The sequence below is a fragment of the Microcaecilia unicolor genome, chromosome 4, assembly GCF_901765095.1.
Source record: "Microcaecilia unicolor chromosome 4, aMicUni1.1, whole genome shotgun sequence".
Classification (NCBI taxonomy): Eukaryota; Metazoa; Chordata; class Amphibia; order Gymnophiona; family Siphonopidae; genus Microcaecilia; species Microcaecilia unicolor.
Window position 1 is genome coordinate 346,876,127 of NC_044034.1, and position 18,009 is coordinate 346,894,135.

An 18,009-nucleotide genomic window follows, 5' to 3' on the forward strand; every position below is an offset into this window, starting at 1 on the left:
ATAAGCAATTACTAAGATGGACTTGGGAAAATCCACTGCTTATTTCTAGGATAAGCAGCACAAAATCTGTTTTACTATTCTGGAATCTTGCCAGTTACTTGTGACCTGGATTGGCCACTGCTGGAAACAGGATACTGGGCTTCAAAGACCTTCAGTCTTTGCCAGTATGGCAACACTTATGTTCCTATGTTAAAAATCTGGATATTGCCATTCACACTTGCTCCAAGGCAGGCATAAGTGTTTGATAGCTACTTGTTTGGACCTGGAATCTGCACCAGCGAATGAGGGGGAGGGGGACCCTTTGGGGGTTATTAAAAAACTCAATCTTTTATTACAAAGAGTTTTTTTTTCTTTTAGCACAACTGGACATCCAATTTTATGAAATATTCCGTTTATACATGTAAATGGCAGATAAATGTAATGTGAAGAAATGCAGAGTGATGAACTTGGGAATAGAAATCCAAGGGAGCTGTATGTGCTAGGAGGTGAGAGGCTGATATATACAGATAGAGAGACCTTGGGGTGTCTGAGGATCTCAATGTGACAAGGTGGTGGCCCTAGGCAGAAGGATGCTAGGCTGCATAGAGAGAGGCATAAGCAACAGAAGAAAGGAGGTGTTAATGCCACTGTGTAAGTCGTTGGAATGTTATGTTCAGTTTTGGAGGCCGTATCTCACTAAGGACATACAAAGACTTAAAGCAGTTCAGAAGAAGGCAACAAAAATGGTATGGGGTTTGCACCAAAAAAAAAAAAGTATGAGAAGAGACTGGGAAACCTGAATATGTATACTCTAGAGGACAGGAGGAACACAGGAAATATGGTACAGATGTTTAAATACTTGAAATGCATTAATATCAAATCTTTTCCAGAGATGGGGTAATGGTAAAACTTAAGGACATAAATCGGGGTAGTAGACTTGTTTACTCTTTCCAAAAATACTAGGACTAGGGGGCATGCAATGAAGCTACAAAGTAGGAAATTTAAAACGAATCGGAGAAAATGTTTCTTCACTCATTGTGACATTAAACTCTGGAATTCATTGCCAGAGTATATTGTAAAAGCAATTAGCTTAGCAGGGTTTAAAAAAGGTTTGGATAGCTTCCTAAAAGAAATGAGCATAAGCCATCATTAAAATGGGGAAAATCCACTGCTTATTTCTAGGATAAGCAGCATAAAATGTATTGTACTGTTTTGAGATCTTGCAAGCTCAGGCTCTACACACCAATTCTGCCTTGTCATAGATTCTGTGACTGGTTGCAGGGGGCCTGGCTATTGTGGGGTGGGTCCCTTAGTGATCACCCCACCCCTTGAAGGGTGGCCTGGCATTTGAGTACCGGCACCTTTTTTTCTAGAAGAAACACACTGGTTACACAACACATATTTGATAGATGGGCATTCACATGGGTGGAGTCTGGGCACAGTAGGTAGGACACACACTTGTGCACATAGGACTAGATTCACCCATGTCCCCTATAATTTGGACATTTATGGTTTAAATTTCTTCCTTCTCTACTCCATTATTGAGGCAGTAGGTACAGACCTCCGGCTGCTGCAATTTTAGACTAATTTGGATAAAATAGTGTAGCTGCTGTTACGTCAGGTGAGGGCGGGACACAGGGAGGGAAGGAGGCCCGAAGGGAGGCGATCTGCTGCCCTGCTGCCTGCAGCGCTTTCACACGGAGGTGAGAGGCGCTGTGATTTCAATGCAGGGGGCCCGGCCCGGTGGCAGACGGTTGACGACAGAGGGTGGGTGGGACTGCGGCGCCGGGCCCCCCTTGGAGGCCCAGGCAATTTTGTCCCCCCTGCCCCCCCCCCTCAGTGGCTATGATTGGATGCGCACAGGTCCATTTTTCAGTGCACCTGCAAAAAAGGCATTTTTTTTAAAGCTGAAAATGGATGTGTGACAAAATAAAAATTGTTGCACGTCCATTTTGGGCCTGAGACCTTACCGCCACCCATTGACTTAGTGGTAAAGTCTCACACGTTAACCGGGCGGCAATCGTCAGCATGCATACAGTGCTGATTACCGCCTTGTTAGCGCCGCTTGCCAGAAATTTTCCGGGGTGCATAGTGGGCGCATGTAGAAAATGAAATTACCACCTGGGTTAGGCGGTAGCCAGGAGGTAATTCAAAATTGACGCACGTGGGACTCACGTACGCACCTATGCGGCTTAGTAAAAAGGGCCCCAATGTTCACAAGCCAAAAAAAATAATATATAGGCGCCTTTTACAAAGCAACACTACCGATTAGAACTCGCTGAATGCGAAGAAGCCCACGGGAATTGAACAGGCTTTTTTGCATTCAGTGTAGAAGGAGTCCATAATGTGAAGCCTTTCTAATTGGACTAACAATACATTTCTTGACATTTTTGAGACTTAGGCATTAGAGTTGAAGGACTGATAAGTCCCACAAGCTACTCAAAAAAATGTATGAACCAGGGGCGTAGCCAGACTTTGGCGGGAGGGGGGTCCAGAGCCTGGGGTGAGGAAGCACATTTTAGCCCCCCCCCTGCCGCCGCTGCCGCCACCAACTTAGACCCCCCCCTGCCGACGACCCTCTCGATCCCCCCTCCCGCCACCAACCCTCCCCCGCCGTCACCTACCTTTGATGGCGGGGGACCCCAACCCCCGCTAGCCGAGGTCCTCTTCTTCCGGCGCAAGGCTTCGTTCTGTTTCTGCGAGTCTGACATCCTGCATGTTGTATATGCAGAATGTTAGACTCACAGAAACAGAGCAAAGCCTTGCACCGGAAGAAGAAGACCTCGGCTGGCGGGGGTTGGGGTCCCCCGCCATCAAAGGTAGCGGACGGCAGTGGGGGAGGGTTGGTGCCAGGAGAGGGGTCGAGAGGGTCGTCAGCAGGGGGGTCCAGGGCCAAATCTACGGGGGCCCAGGCCCTCGTGGCCCCACGTAGCTACGCCACTGGTATGAACCTAGTCCAATAAATATATTTTTTTGCTATTAGTCTTAATTTCCGTGGATTAATTTAGGATAATATTCAATTTTTAACCCTAGGCATCATTTATGTGAACATCAAGATAACAAACAAACTCCAAAATCCAAAATGTTGTGCAGCCAGTGCACAACACTCCTTTGCTGGATGCAAGCGACCAAAATACACTCAGAAAAAAAAGCAACTCTGTCTTACTGGGAATGCGATGACGCTACAAAGTAGTAAATTTAATACAAATTGGAGTACATTTTTTTTCACTCAATGTGTAATTAAACTCTGGAATTTGTTGCCAGAGAATGTGGTAAAGGTGGTTAGCTTAGCGGGGTTTAAAAAAGGTCTGGACGGCTTCCTAAAGGAAAAGTCCATAACCATTATTAAATGGACTTGGGGAAAATCCACTGCTTATTTCTGGGATAAGCAGCATAAAATGTATTGAATTTTTTGGGGATCTTGCTAGGTATCTGTGACCTGGATTGGCCACTGTTGGAAACAGGATGCTGGGCTTGATGGAACTTTGATCTGTCCCAGTGTGGCAATACTTATGTACTTATGTATATTTATGGCGCCTGAAAAGTCTGCACTGAAAAATTTTCCACCTAAGCGTACTCTATAAACTGAACCTAAATCTAGGCATGGTTTATACAATACGTTTAGTTGGTTCATAGGTGCGGACATGGACGCTGGTCGTATTCTATCTCTAGTCCTAGTCTAAGTGCTTTAAAAGTAAGAGTAAGGAGTTTAAATTTTCTATGTTGGCCTACGGGGAGCCAATGGAATTTCTGAAGAAGGGGAGAGACTCTCTCAATTTGCGTGTATGACAAATGAGTTTAATGAGTGTGCAAACCCAAATTAGAGTCTATTAACATCAATACTTGATTTTTAATGGCTCATTAACTAATTTATTTGCATGTGGATCTCAGGATCCCATGCAAATTTGGGCGCCATTTACATAATCTGTGGGTATAACATTATCAATATTGGAATGTATCTTCTGGTGCTAAATTAATTAAGCTTAGTTGTATGCATTTGCCAGGCAGAAACGAATTTCAAACAATGATGTGTTAATAAGATATAATATAGGGCTGTACTGAATATTCGGCCACCTAGTGCCTTGAATGTATTATTTGTATTTGGCCAAATATGAATAATGCATGCGGAGCACTGAGGGTCCGAATATTAATATATGTTACTTAATAACGTGTCTCATTATTGTCAGTGAGACCTATTTATTAACTAAGTGCATAGTTTGTATTAACACACATTAATATGTTTAATGTAAATTAGTAGTAAATCTGGCCCTTTATTTGTACAATGGAGGGCTAATCGGAAGAGCTTGTTGAAAAACAAGCAGAATACTCTGGAGCAAGGAGTTAGCAGAAAAGGATATGGAAATGGCTTAAACCAGGATATTTATCATCCCTTTGTCTTTTTGTTGTAAAATATTCAATATCTATTAATTGATACAGTGAGCTAACAACTGAGGTTTTTGCAGTAAAAAGAACCTCATGGTTCTGATTTTATTTGAAAGAACTTCATGGTAAAAAGTTTGGAAAGCAGAGACTTATGCTTGTATTACACAAGGTGATTTCACTAGGCCAGCGTTTCTTCTGCACCTACATTCTTGAGTGGGGAAGTGTGGTAGCCGTGTTAGTCCACTTTTAAAGGTAATCAATAGAAATAAAACAAAATAAAACATGGAAAAGAAAATAAGATTATACCTTTTTTTATTGGACATAACTTAATACATTTCTTGATTAGCTTTCGAAGGTTGCCCTTCTTCGTCAGATCGGAAATAAGCAAATGTTGGTAGATGACAGTATATATAAGTGAAACATCAAAGCATTTCAGTGATAGTCTAACAGGATGGGGGTGGATAAGTTAAGACAGGAAGAGGGACAGGTGAGATATGCATGGAGACAGGAGGGGGACAAAGCAGTACGATTTTCAAAGCAGTACATTTTTATGGTTTATAATGGGCTAAAAAACCCAGATCTTTGTTAAGTCCTGTCTGGTGGGTGTCAAAATATTTAATCATTCTGACTTCAAAAGTCTTACGTTCCTGTATTGCTTTAAAGTTCCCTTTTAAGATTCTTACCATGAAGTCACTGGTAAAGTGTTGTGGTTTTGTAAAGTGCTGCCCCACAGGCGTGACATTTTTATTAGTACTGGCATTTTTCATTTGGTGTCTATGTAAATTAAATCTCTTCTTTAGCATCTGACTGGTTTCTCCAATGTAGCAGCCTTCGTTGCATTTTTTACACTGAATGATATATACCACATTGGAAGATGAGCACGTGAAAGATTCCTTAATGTTGAATATTTTTCATTTGTGAATGACCGTGGGGTCCTGAGAAATGTTTTGGCATAGTTTGCAGCTGGATATATTGCAAGGATGTGTGCCATTCTCTTCTTTTTGAGTCTGTGTTGGGAGCTTACTTCTAATTAGCTTGTGTTTTAAGTTGGGTGGCTGTCGGAAGGCCAGCACTGGTGGGGATGGGAATATCTCTTTCAGTAATTCACCCTCCTGGAGTAGAGGATGTAGATCTTTTATGATTTTTCTTAATTTTTCCAGCTCTGGGTTGTATGTCACTATAAGGGGGATTCTGTCTGTGGCTTTTTTTTCTTTGTACTGTAGCAGATTCTCCCTGGGTGTTTTGAGGGAGGAGGCAATATTCTTGGAGATTATTTTGGGGTTGTAGCCTTTCTGTTTGAAGGATGCAGTCAGGCTTTTAAGGTGTCTGTCTCTGTCCCCTGGGTCAGAGCAGATACGGTGGTATCTTTTGAGCTTGGCTGTAAATGATGGATCTTTTTGTATGTGAAGGATGGAAGCTGGAGTTGTGGAGGTAGCTGCATTTGTCTGTGGGTTTCTTGTATATGGATGTTTGTATATAGCCATCGCTGATTGAGACTGTGGTGTCCAAAAAATTGACTTTTTCTGGGGGTAGTCAATTTTGAATCTGATTGTAGCATGATATGTATTGAAGGAATTGTAAAATTGTTTCAGAGTTTCTTCCCCTTCAGTCCAAATCATAAAAATGTCATCGATGTACCGGCAGTATTTTAGGGGTTTGGTCTGGTAAGTATTCAGAAATGTCTCTTTCAGTTCAACCATAAAGAGGTTGGCATATTGGGGTGCTGTCCTGGTGCCCATCGCAGTGCCCATTATTTGTAGATAGATATCATTGCTAAAGTAGAAGTTGTGAGTTAAAATAAATTTGATTAGTTTTGTAATGGTTTCTGGTGAGTATTGATGGTCCAGTGTGGATGTTTTTAGGAGTTTCTCACATGCAGCTATGTCATCCGCATGGGGAATGTTGCTACCTAGTGATTCTAAATCCATAGTGACCAGAAGGGTACTTGGTGGTAAATGTTTGATATTTTTCCATTTGTTCAGAAAGTCTGTGGTGTCTTGTATGAAGCTGTTTGTTTTGTGCACGAGAGGTTTCAGAATTCCCTCTATGAGCCCAGATATTTCCTCCGTGAGCGTGCCAGTACCTGATATGATTGGTCTGCCAGGGTTTCCAGGTTTGTGGATTTTGGGTAGCATGTAGAATGTGCCCACAGAAGGCTGGTTTGGTATGAGTTTCTTCAGATGTGGCTGTGCTTGTTTAGGAAATGTTGAGTGGGGAAAAAAGCTGTAAGTATCAAGATTCTTTCGGTCTAGTTTAAAAAAAGGTTCAATAAAACTATACTAACGTCTGCCCCATTCACATCCTACCTGCGACAGAAAAAAAAACACTGAAGTGTTTTACACTAAAAAAAAAAGACCCCAAAATGTAGCCATTCAGTCCTAGCCAATCAATCTTCTTGTATATTTTGTATACTGAACTCTAGACAAATGAGAAGAACACTTCATATATTTAACTTTACTAATTATCAAATAAACGACAAATACTTCCACATATAGAGAAGAGAAAAAACTGTGTCTGTGCATTTTCATCTTAGGTGCAACATTTTTTTATTGATGAAAGCTCAAACATCGTAACAGTAAGGGGCAGATGCACTAAAGCTAAATGAGCCTTTAATGACTCTCCAACGAGGAAAATTTGATCCGTTGCATGCGTCAAAGGGCTTTTACCGAGGAAGCCAGCAGCTAACGAAAACGGAATGGAGATGAGCAATTAGTGTGAAAACCCCATTGAAACGACATGCACTAACCTTTTCTGATTGCCTTTACGCAGGAAAAAGGCAGGAAAACTAACGACAGGTCTGGACCACTCGTTAGGACAGCTCTGTGCCAGGAAAAATCATTAAGAGAAAAAATAAACAAACTTTGAGCCAATCCCAGCGCATTAGCAGAGCTAAAAGCGCTGTGATTGGTCCAAAGGACGTCAGAAAAACATAAATAAATAAAAATTTAAAAAAAGGGTCGGGAGGGGGCAAGGGCGCTCATCAGGAGCGTCCTGTACGGACGGCCTTGCCCCCCCCCCCCCCCGCTGCTCCCCACTTTCCGCCGCTCCCCCCACCCCGAAAAAGCAAAATTCGAGCAGCCCCTGCCCCCCGCCCTTCCTCACTACTCTCTCACCTCAGCTCCGCCTCCCGACATCCTCCGTCCTGTGCCCCGCCCCCTTTTGGGGTCGTCGCCGCCATTCCCCTCCTCCATCGGGCCCCCCTCCCTCTTACCGGGCCCGTGCAGCACCTCTCTCCTCTGTCCGAAGGCGCTGCACGGGCAAGAAGAAAGCCTGATGCCTGCCTTCGCCCAGCTTCGATGGCGCGTCTTTCTCCTGCTGGGCCCGCCCCTGTCTGACGTCGGTTACCTACGTAGGGGGGAGCGGCGGAAAGTGGGGAGCAGCGGGGGGGGGGGCAAGGCCGTCCGTACAGGACGCTCCTGATGAGCGCCCTTGCCCCCTCCCGACCCTTTTTTTTTCTTTTTGTTTTGATTTGGGAGCCATGTGCTTGTGATTTGACTGTGTTTTGACTGTTTGTGGCATGCCCAGAGCAGCTAACATAACGCTTGGCTGCTCTGCGCATGATTTGGGGGCCGATTAACGATGTGTATTGTGATTCTTTGATACATTGTACGTTTCTATACCGATCTGAGCATGTGTGACTTTTTTTTTTGGTGCATTCTTCGTTTTTTAAAAATCGTTAGGGCCTTTAACGATTTTGATTTTTTTACGTTTGCTTGATGCATCTACCCCTAAGTATCCAACATAGCACATTCCAAATCAAGCTCTTCCAAAGTTCAAATGGCAACTTATCATCAACATTTTACATATTCATCCTACCTTAACCTTCCCTAAACCCCCCTCTTACCCCCCTCCCCCCTTATAGTGACTAAACTATCACAACCACGACATGTATAGCATAGGAGCACTTTAAGCATCCTGTGATCCCTTAACCTAAGGATATGTGCAGCGTAGCCACAGCTGCCTTGCAGTGTCCGGACATCTGACGGTAACATTAAGACTCATGTATCCCCTATCCCGCCCACCCCCCTATCTGCATTTTCATCTTAAAGATGTATGTTTTTAAAATATTTTATTTTGAAACTATTTATAGGGTTCTCTGTACCATGTTTTTGCAATCTGTAGTTATAGACCATTTTCCAGAAAGAAGACCAACTAGCTTCAAGACTCAATAAAGACTGACCTCTGGTTCCATTCATGGATCTCCAAGAGAACTTTCCTGGGAAGGCTCATTGCATCAGTGGCGTACCAAGGGTGGGGCAGTGGGGGCGGTCCGCTCCGGGTGCACGCCGCTGGGGGGGTGGTGCCGCGCACCGGTCAGCTTCATTCGTTTCCATGCTCCCTCTGCCCCGGAACAGGAAGTAACCTGTTCTGGGGCAGAGGGAACATGGAAACGAACGAAGCTGACCGGCGCACAGCACCCCCCCCAGCGGCGTGCACCCGGGGGGGGGGATTCTTTCACCAGGGTGGGGAGGTGTCTTTTTGCCAGGGGGGTCACGCTGCACCGGGGGGGGGGGGGGGGGTAGGGCGCATCAGCGATCCGCCCCGGGTGTCAGCCCCCCTAGGAACGCCACTGCATTGCATTACCCTAGGCTACTGGGTTCCTGGAGTACTAAAGTCTCAAAACATTCCAGAAACACTGAAAAATTGACATAACTGTGTACTTCTAGGTTGGCATCCTTTGGCATCCTAAAGAGTAGGTCCATAGACCGTTATTAAATGGACTTGGGGAAAATCCACTGTTTCTGGGATAAGCAGTATAAAATGTTTTGTACATTTTGGGGATCTTGCCGGGTATTTGTGACCTGGATTGGCCACTGTTGGAAACAGGATGCTGGGCTCGATGGACCTTTGGTCTTTCCCAGTATGGCAATACTTATGTACTTTGCACATTATAATTAAGGCACAGAACAAGTAGCCACTTTGTTTCAATACAGATTTGAGAGAACCAGGTGCAAGACCATGCATTGAAAAGAAAAGCAGCCAATTTAAAAGCATCACCTTGCTTTAACTGGTAGCCAACGACATGAACAAAGAACTGAACTAACAGGTCAAAAAGCCTGGCACCCATCGATAGGTGAGCAGCAAAGTTCTAGACAAGCTGAAGTACTGGCACCCCCAGGAATGATAGCCCATAGCAAAGAAATGTGTGCTGTAATGTAACTGCTCAATCAGTGTATCCTAAAAAGACTGAAGCAGCCATAGCCATAGCCTGCTAGACTTTCAAGCTCATTTTCAAAGCACTTAGCCTCCCAAAGTTCCATAGAAACCTATGGAACTTAGCCTCCCAAAGTGCTTTGAAAATATGCCTCCATAGGTTCTCTAGCTCCACCCTGTTGGGTGACATTTTCATTCCAGCTGTATGATCAATATCTCAGGTGGAGTAACCCTTGACGGTATGAAGCCTTAAATAAGGAAGGTGGTTAAGGCTGCCTTCTAAAAAGTACATATCCTGTGATAACTTAAGCCTTTCCTGTCTTTTGGATCATTTTCATACAGTATTACAGACTCGTTTCTACTCTTTTGAGTACTGTCCTCTTAAAATATTGTCTTACCTTTCTGGAGTTGAGGATCTCAATTTAATGACTATAAACCTGCACGTCCAGCTCTCGCCAGCGCAAAAGCTGCAGAGTGATGATGTCATAATCCCGCCTCTGAAGAAGCGGCGATGATGTCATCAGCAGCTCTATCACAGTTTCAGAAATATGCAAGAGAACCGATGACCATTTCTGGTAAAGTTTGCATGCTGGTTTCTGCAGTGGATTAACAAGAGCCGTGTTTACCAAACGTTAGTGCATTGCAAACAGGCATTAGCACGCGCAATCTGCCACCGTGCCCATGTTATTTCTACGTGTGCAGCAGTAGGTAGTATTGCCCATTAGTGCATGCTAACATTTAGTAAACATGCTTTCGAAAATGAATCGGTCACATCTAAGCTTAGTTTGAATGAAACCTTGATTCGTTATTTATTATTTATATTGTCTTTCTTAGAAAACGTCTCTGCTCCTTGAATCTTATACTTTAATCAAGTCAAACAAGACAGGAAAAATAACAAAAAGGAGGCTGTAAGTTACAGCTGTGAGGTTATGATGTAATTAACATATTTGATTAATTATGGGGGTCTATTTTCCAAAGATTTATCATTTGCTATATTTATACAATTGGATAAAACGTGTCTTTTTGGTGAACGTTATTTTACAGTCAAGTTAATGATTCTCGGCAAAGGCAGGCGAGTATTCAGGGTAGCCATAAGTTTATTTAGTTCACTTCTGCTGTGGTCATATGGCAGAGCCAAAGGTGTTTCATTTTAGACACTCTGACTAGCCTGTATATACCGAGCGTCGTCACATAATAACAACTATAGCGCTTAATATTATAGGAAAGGTTTATTAGGAAGTTAGTGTAATTTAAAGGTGCCACTTCCCAGCCCTCGGCGTGTTAAAATGAAAACGCGTATCGGTTCTTTCTTCATTTTGAGATTTCATTTTTTTATTATTTGAAAGAAAAGGGACCCTGTGCAGACTAAGCCCCGCCTTGGGAGCCTAGGACGTCCTAACTCCGTGAAGAAAAGTTTATTTATCTTGACAGAATGTTGCTCCTGAAAGTTGGGGTGAAAAATTGAAAGGCCTCCTACCATTCTGCTGTGTTCTTTATGGCAGATGTATAAGCAACTCAAATTTTATATCATTGTCCCAAGCTCCTCGGTTACCTTCCACGTCTCTAAGAGCCAGCAAAAGAGTCCACTTTGTGACAGTCTTTTCTTATTTAAAAAAAAAAACAAAACCTGATAGAAATATATATCTTAGAAATGCTTTCTTTCTTGCCAATAAAAGCTCTGATTACATGAAAGTGAACATGGCTAGTGGTTAGAGAGGTGGACTTTGGTCCTGGGTAACTGGGTTCAATTCCCACTGCAGGCACAGGCAGCTCCTTGTGACTCTGGGCAAGTCACTTAACCCTCCATTGCCTCAGGTACAAATAAGTACCTGTATATAATATGTAAACCCCACAGAAAGTCCCATTCCCTTTTCCCTATTTGAGATTCTACATGGAATGTTGCTACTATTTGAGATTCTACATGGAATGTTGCTACTATTGAGATTCTGTTGCTACTATTTGAGATTCTACATGGAATGTTAATGTTGCTAGTGGAGGAGTCGCCTAGTGTGGTGGACTTTGGTCCTGGGGAACTGGGTTCGATTCCCACTGCAGGCACAGGCAGCTCCTTGTGACTCTGGGCAAGTCACTTAACCCTCCATTCCCTCAGGTACAAATAAGTACCTGTATATAATATGTAAACCCCACAGAAATTCCCATTCCCTTTTCCCTATTTGAGATTCTACATGGAATGTTGCTACTATTTGAGATTCTACATAGAGTGTTGCTACTATTGAGATTCTGTTGCTACTATTTGAGATTCTACATGGAATGTTAATGTTGCTAGTGGAGGAGTCGCCTAGTGTGGTGGACTTTGGTCCTGGGGAACTGGGTTCGATTCCCACTGCAGGCACAGGCAGCTCCTTGTGACTCTGGGCAAGTCACTTAACCCTCCATTGCCTCAGGTACAAATAAGTACCTGTATATAATATGTAAACCCCACAGAAAGTCCCATTCCCTTTTCCCTATTTGAGATTCTACATGGAATGTTGCTACTATTTGAGATTCTACATGGAATGTTGCTACTATTGAGATTCTGTTGCTACTATTTGAGATTCTACATGGAATGTTAATGTTGCTAGTGGAGGAGTCGCCTAGTGTGGTGGACTTTGGTCCTGGGGAACTGGGTTCGATTCCCACTGCAGGCACAGGCAGCTCCTTGTGACTCTGGGCAAGTCACTTAACCCTCCATTCCCTCAGGTACAAATAAGTACCTGTATATAATATGTAAACCCCACAGAAATTCCCATTCCCTTTTCCCTATTTGAGATTCTACATGGAATGTTGCTACTATTTGAGATTCTACATAGAGTGTTGCTACTATTGAGATTCTGTTGCTACTATTTGAGATTCTACATGGAATGTTAATGTTGCTAGTGGAGGAGTCGCCTAGTGTGGTGGACTTTGGTCCTGGGGAACTGGGTTCGATTCCCACTGCAGGCACAGGCAGCTCCTTGTGACTCTGGGCAAGTCACTTAACCCTCCATTCCCTCAGGTACAAATAAGTACCTGTATATAATATGTAAACCCCACAGAAATTCCCATTCCCTTTTCCCTATTTGAGATTCTACATGGAATGTTGCTACTATTTGAGATTCTACATAGAGTGTTGCTACTATTGAGATTCTGTTGCTACTATTTGAGATTCTACATGGAATGTTAATGTTGCTATTCCACTAGCAACATTCCATGTAGAAGCCTGCCCTTGCAGCCGCGCAGGCTTCTGTTTCTGTGAGTCTGACGTCCTGCACGTATGTGCAGGACGTCAGACTCACAGAAACAGAAGCCTGCGCGGCTGCAAGGGCAGGCTTCTACATGGAATGTTGCTAGTGGAGGAGTCGCCTAGTGTGGTGGACTTTGGTCCTGGGGAACTGGGTTCAATTCCCACTGCAGGCACAGGCAGCTCCTTGTGACTCTGGGCAACTCACTTAACCGTCCATTGCCCCATGTAAGCCGCATTGAGCCTGCCATGAGTGGGAAAGCGCGGGGTACAAATGTAAATAAAATTGATATCCATATATGCAAATTATATCAATATGTACATGTAGTGTCCAGTGCTTTGGTATGGGAAATATTTCCTAGAATTGTAACCTGGTCCTTATTTTTTTGCCCCTGTCAAATATATTTCACACACTTGTTAATATACTGAATTTTATTTAACCCTAAGGAAAGACGCTATAACGATAGGAGCTTCCTTCTATTTAAACTATCCTTGCAAATGTGTGGTTAAATGCTTAGGGCTTAAATATATTTTCTTTCAACCAGAACAACTAAATGCCTTTGTTAATCAAAAAAAAAAAAGTTGGGATCAGCTTGATATTACATCTTAAGTTAGATTGATTTAATTGTATAACGAATCGGGTGTAATGTGTGTTAAACTATATACAAATCAATATCATTCCTCAAGTTCTCTCCTGAAAATGTAGCTCCTTCCCTCGTAATTGTGGTCTAAAGAAGGCTTATATTTTTCTTCTTTTCCTTGTTTGTTTTCCTATTGATGTATTAATAGTCACTTGATGCCTGTATTACTTAATCAATTATTGTACTTGTTAAGCATTTGTAATATACCAATAAATAAATAAATAAAAATATACTGAATTTAATGTCTACAGTCCAAATGGCTGACCGATGTGGGGTTCCTTTTCCAGGTTTAGGAGAAGCTTGGGGACAGCCGAGTCGAACTGCCCCTTCGGACAGTGTGGCCAGAGAACTGGGATCTCATTTGCTGCAGGTACTAAATCATTCGTTTATTTATTTTTTTAGGTTAAGGGCAATAAAGAGACTCCCCTCCCCCTCTTTTTTTCCCTGAAGGTTATCAATAGAAATCAAACAAAATAAAACATGGAAAAGAAAATAAGATGATACCTTTTTTATTGGACATAACTTTTTTTTCTGAAGGAGAGAGATACGGATGTAGTTGCATGTCTGGAGATGAATTTGTTACCTGGTGACACTGAGAAGCGCTGGTAAGGACAGGAGAAGGCTCTGCAGGGTGTCAAGACCCTTTTCTGCTTCCCAGCGCTGCCTTTTCGCCTTAAATAATTAAGTTCCACTGCTCTCCGCTGTTCAGGGACTAAAGTGCAAACGGTGCTTATCCTGCTTTTTTTTAAACGAAAGCACACTTTATGAAAGGCAGAGGGTCCTAGGCATTATCCAAAAACTGACCATAGACCCAGTGGGAAAAAGCCTTTTTTTTTGGGGGGGGGGGGGGGGGGGGGGGGGATGGGCAGAGAGCCAACAAGATCCTAATTTGCAGATAAAGTATTTGGTTAGAGCAAGCATTTTGCTTTCCGATTTCAAAGAAGGCTTTTCCAGGGATCCTGAATGCATTTCGCAGTAGGCAAATATTACTCTAGCCGTAGCTCTATACGGCTTGTCAGTAGGAAACAGTTTGAGTATAGTGTCTAGTTGGTGGCTGCCCTATGGGGCACAGAGAGACTGACACAAGTTATAGGACGGCACCTGCCTTTCACCTAGAATCTCCTCTGTTTGTTGAGATGGAGGGTTAAGTCTCCAGGACGACACCCCCCATGTGTACAATTATTTATTTATTGTATTTGTATCCCACATTTTCCCACCTATTTGCAAGCTCAATGTGGCTTACATAGTACCGTAACGGCGTTCACCAATTCCGGTATAGACAGTTACACAGTGATATTGTGGTAGAATAAGGTTCATGTGGAACAAACATATAAGGAATCGTATAGGGGAAGAGTTTCGTTATGTCCATTGCGTGCTTTGGTTTCTTAATGTTGCAGGGTTCAGGTATTTAAGTAGGGTCGGTAGGGTATGCTTTTTTGAACAGGTAAGTTTTTAAGTGATTTCCGGAACTTTAGGTGGTTATACGTCTGTAAACTGCTATGATAATGTACTTTGAAAGGCAGTACATTAAATGATACAAATACAATTCCATTCCTTAGCTAGCATTTAGGATGCTAGAAATCATCCCCAACCTTCTCTCATATAAAAAAAAAAGGTTTTCTACTGCCCAAGAAGTTAGGGGATATAATACCTGACCCCAGGCAAACAACAAAAGTTCACATTTTTAAAGTCAGCAGTTTACAGATGCAAAGGAGGACGTTTTGCCACCAACATTAAACACCCTATTTTGCCTAGAAACTTCGGAAGATTTTCCTTAAACTATACTTTTTTTTTTTTTAACCTGTTGAAAGTTTGTGCTCAATGTTACCGACTGCAAGGGAAAAACATGAAAGTTAATCCTCTGGAAATAAAACCTAGTGGCCAATGATCTGGTCTCTGCCAGCTTGTTTTTAGGGGATTTCCATTCTCAGCCTGATTTGATGCCTCTCGGGAAAGGTCATTTTTTGTTTTGGGTTTATGTTGTTGCTGTTTGTTTTGTTTTAATTTTTTTTTTTTGTTTGTTTTTAAGTAAGAGAAGAAACATAATCTCAGCACCTCTGTATTTTAAACAGCGGGTTCTCGACAATTTCTCCGTTCTGCAGGTTGTAGACGGTGTACTGGAACGTTTAAAAATGACAAAAGCCACGTGCGCCAAGGCTTTCCGACAACATGGGATGATAATTTTTCAGGAATACTGTTTTAATACTGTTCCCAATCGTAAAGATTTCTAGAATGCCAAATGGGGGGAGGGAAGGGTTGTCACTGAATTGAGCAAATCCATAGAGTGTCAATTTTGACTGAGGCTGCTAAGCAAAGAATAACAAATTTGGGGGGAGTCTTGGGAATATTCTCTGCGTCTGAATTCATTTTCACACCCACTTTTCTGCTGACTCTCTTTAATGGAGAGTTAGAATAATCTCTTTCTGGAGGACAGGTTTTATGATCTTAATATTTTTCTCTGCTGGTCTCCTTATCTGCTGTTTTCCGACATTCCTGTCCTCGTTTGCGGATAACCAGCGATCTATGCAGTAAATGTGGAAGTCAGAAGACCCCACTGCCAGCACCGATCTCATTAATACACAATTTGCACTTCTAAAAATACTCCAAGAATATGACAATTAACTTCAAGAATCGAAATTTTGTTTTATTCGTTTAGAGGGTCTTTTACTAAAGATTAGCTCGAGTTGCAGCAGGGCCCATTGGAATAAAATGGGACCTGCTGCAGATAACTCGAGCAAACCTTTAGTGAAAGACCCCCTGAAAGCGGAATTTTTATTTTGACTTTCAAATCCTTGCTTACAATTTCCTAGCTGTATCTATGAAATGACAATTTAACTAACCCCCTGACTCTGCAATGTTCCTTTTAAGCAATGCATTTTTCATTATAAGGAACCCTCATAGTTTTCATGGAAAAACTGACCTTATTTCCCCTGTGTTATTTCATCCGCCGTACTGTAGCTGAATATTGTTCTATAAATATGTGATTCAAAGTAGAATTGAAAGTTTTAAATGACATTCCTCTCTGGTCTATTTCCTTTTAACAGACTCTGGATGGGTTTGTTTTCGTGGTAGCTTCTGATGGCAAAATAATGTACATTTCCGAGACGGCCTCTGTGCATCTTGGTCTGTCACAGGTAGGAATTGCAATTCATTTTGATTTTTTTTTCCTAATTTGATCCCCTGTGTTAGTGTTTTGAGTGAGCTGTTGCAGATCAGCGAATCATTTTACAAGCTTGCATGGTTTCTTCCAAAACCCAGGCATTTTGTCCGGTGCCAGGTTAAAGGTTTACAGCTACAGACCAGACAGCTTTTGATCGTAAGTGAAGAACTAGGCAAAAAAAAAAAGGGTTTTAAAAAATAATTTATCACACAGACATCAAATGATTCTTTATAAAATGTTATGTCTGGCTTTATAATGTTCTTCTAATTTTCTTATGCGAGTATAACAATAAAGAGCCTTTATCTTCTCAATAACATTCCTAAATCCCAGTCACTTATTTTGTACAAGTGAAACAGTAAAAGAGACTTAGCCTCATTGAAGCTACTTACATGCCCACTCCTGAACGCTGACCGTTAGTGATATTTGTGATGGAAATTAAGCAACAGACGGGGATACATTTTGGATAAATGAAAGCCCTCTTTAGTGGCTTAGGGGCCCTTTTACTAAGGCACACTAACAGAATTAGTGCATGCTAAATTATAGGACGTCCATTATGGGCCTTATTCTATAAAAGGTCAGGCTCCTAAATTTACGCTCCTAAATTAAAAATGTGATCTATTTTAGAGCATAGATTAGGCTCCTAATTTAGGAGCATAAATTTAAGAGCCTAACCTTTATAGAATAAGGCCCTATATTCCAATGGAAACACAAAAGAGCAGATCGATAAGAGTTGTGTGGGTGCAGGACGGACCTTGCGTCGCTCCCTTTTATGACTTATCCGGTATGCTGTTTTTTTTGCACAACCCTTTGAAGATATATGCTTCCACATCTTCTAGACATTTTATACAGCGATACTAATATTTCCTCGAAAGTAAAGGAATATTATATAGCCCCTGACGCAGCCCTGCTGGGCGAAACACGGCCTGTGTTGGGCTGATTCTGAATATTTTTGTTATTTAATAAATTAATATTTCTCTCTTATCGATCTGCTCTTTTGTGTTTCCATTTTGGAGTTTGCAGACCGGTTGCCGTGCTGTTTTCTTGGACACTATATTCCTTTGGGCATCTTATCATTTAGCGCATGCTAAATCTGTTAGGGCTCATTTTACAAAGCCGTGGTACTGATTTCTGATGCGGTAAATGCAACGAAGCCCATTCAATTCCTCTGGGCTTCGTTGCATTTGCTGACCGGGAATCAGTACCGCAACTTTGTAAAAGGACCCTTTAGTTCTTCATTTAAGAGAAGAGGCTGACCGTTGACCTTAATATTATTTTGCACATCGATTAATGTTGATAGTTGATGTCATTGACTGCTCTTTGCTGATCGGTTGGGACTGTGGTTATTTTATAAAATTTCAGCAATGTACATGCTAATCTTATTACAGGTAAGCACCCAAGTATTGCATTTTACTGTTTGTGAGGGCAATATATTTTTCATTAATGTCAATTATATATTTGTATCAACTGTATGC

The 18,009-nt window shown here is 42.1% G+C and overlaps 1 protein-coding gene across 2 annotated transcripts in view; it reads left to right on the forward strand.

Annotated features, from left to right (window-relative positions):
• Positions 1 to 18,009, forward strand: part of SIM2 (SIM bHLH transcription factor 2) — a 97,492-nt gene that overhangs the window by 20,404 nt on the left and 59,079 nt on the right. Inside the window, exons 1-3 of one of the 2 annotated variants that reach the window (XM_030199684.1) lie at positions 10,060 to 10,091; positions 13,665 to 13,747; positions 16,422 to 16,511. In XM_030199684.1, coding sequence (XP_030055544.1) covers positions 10,079 to 10,091; positions 13,665 to 13,747; positions 16,422 to 16,511 — 186 coding nt within the window. In that variant the 5' untranslated portion in view covers positions 10,060 to 10,078. Of the gene's footprint in view, positions 1 to 10,059; positions 10,092 to 13,664; positions 13,748 to 16,421; positions 16,512 to 18,009 lie in introns of those variants that run through there. The other variant, XM_030199683.1, reaches the window with a different exon arrangement.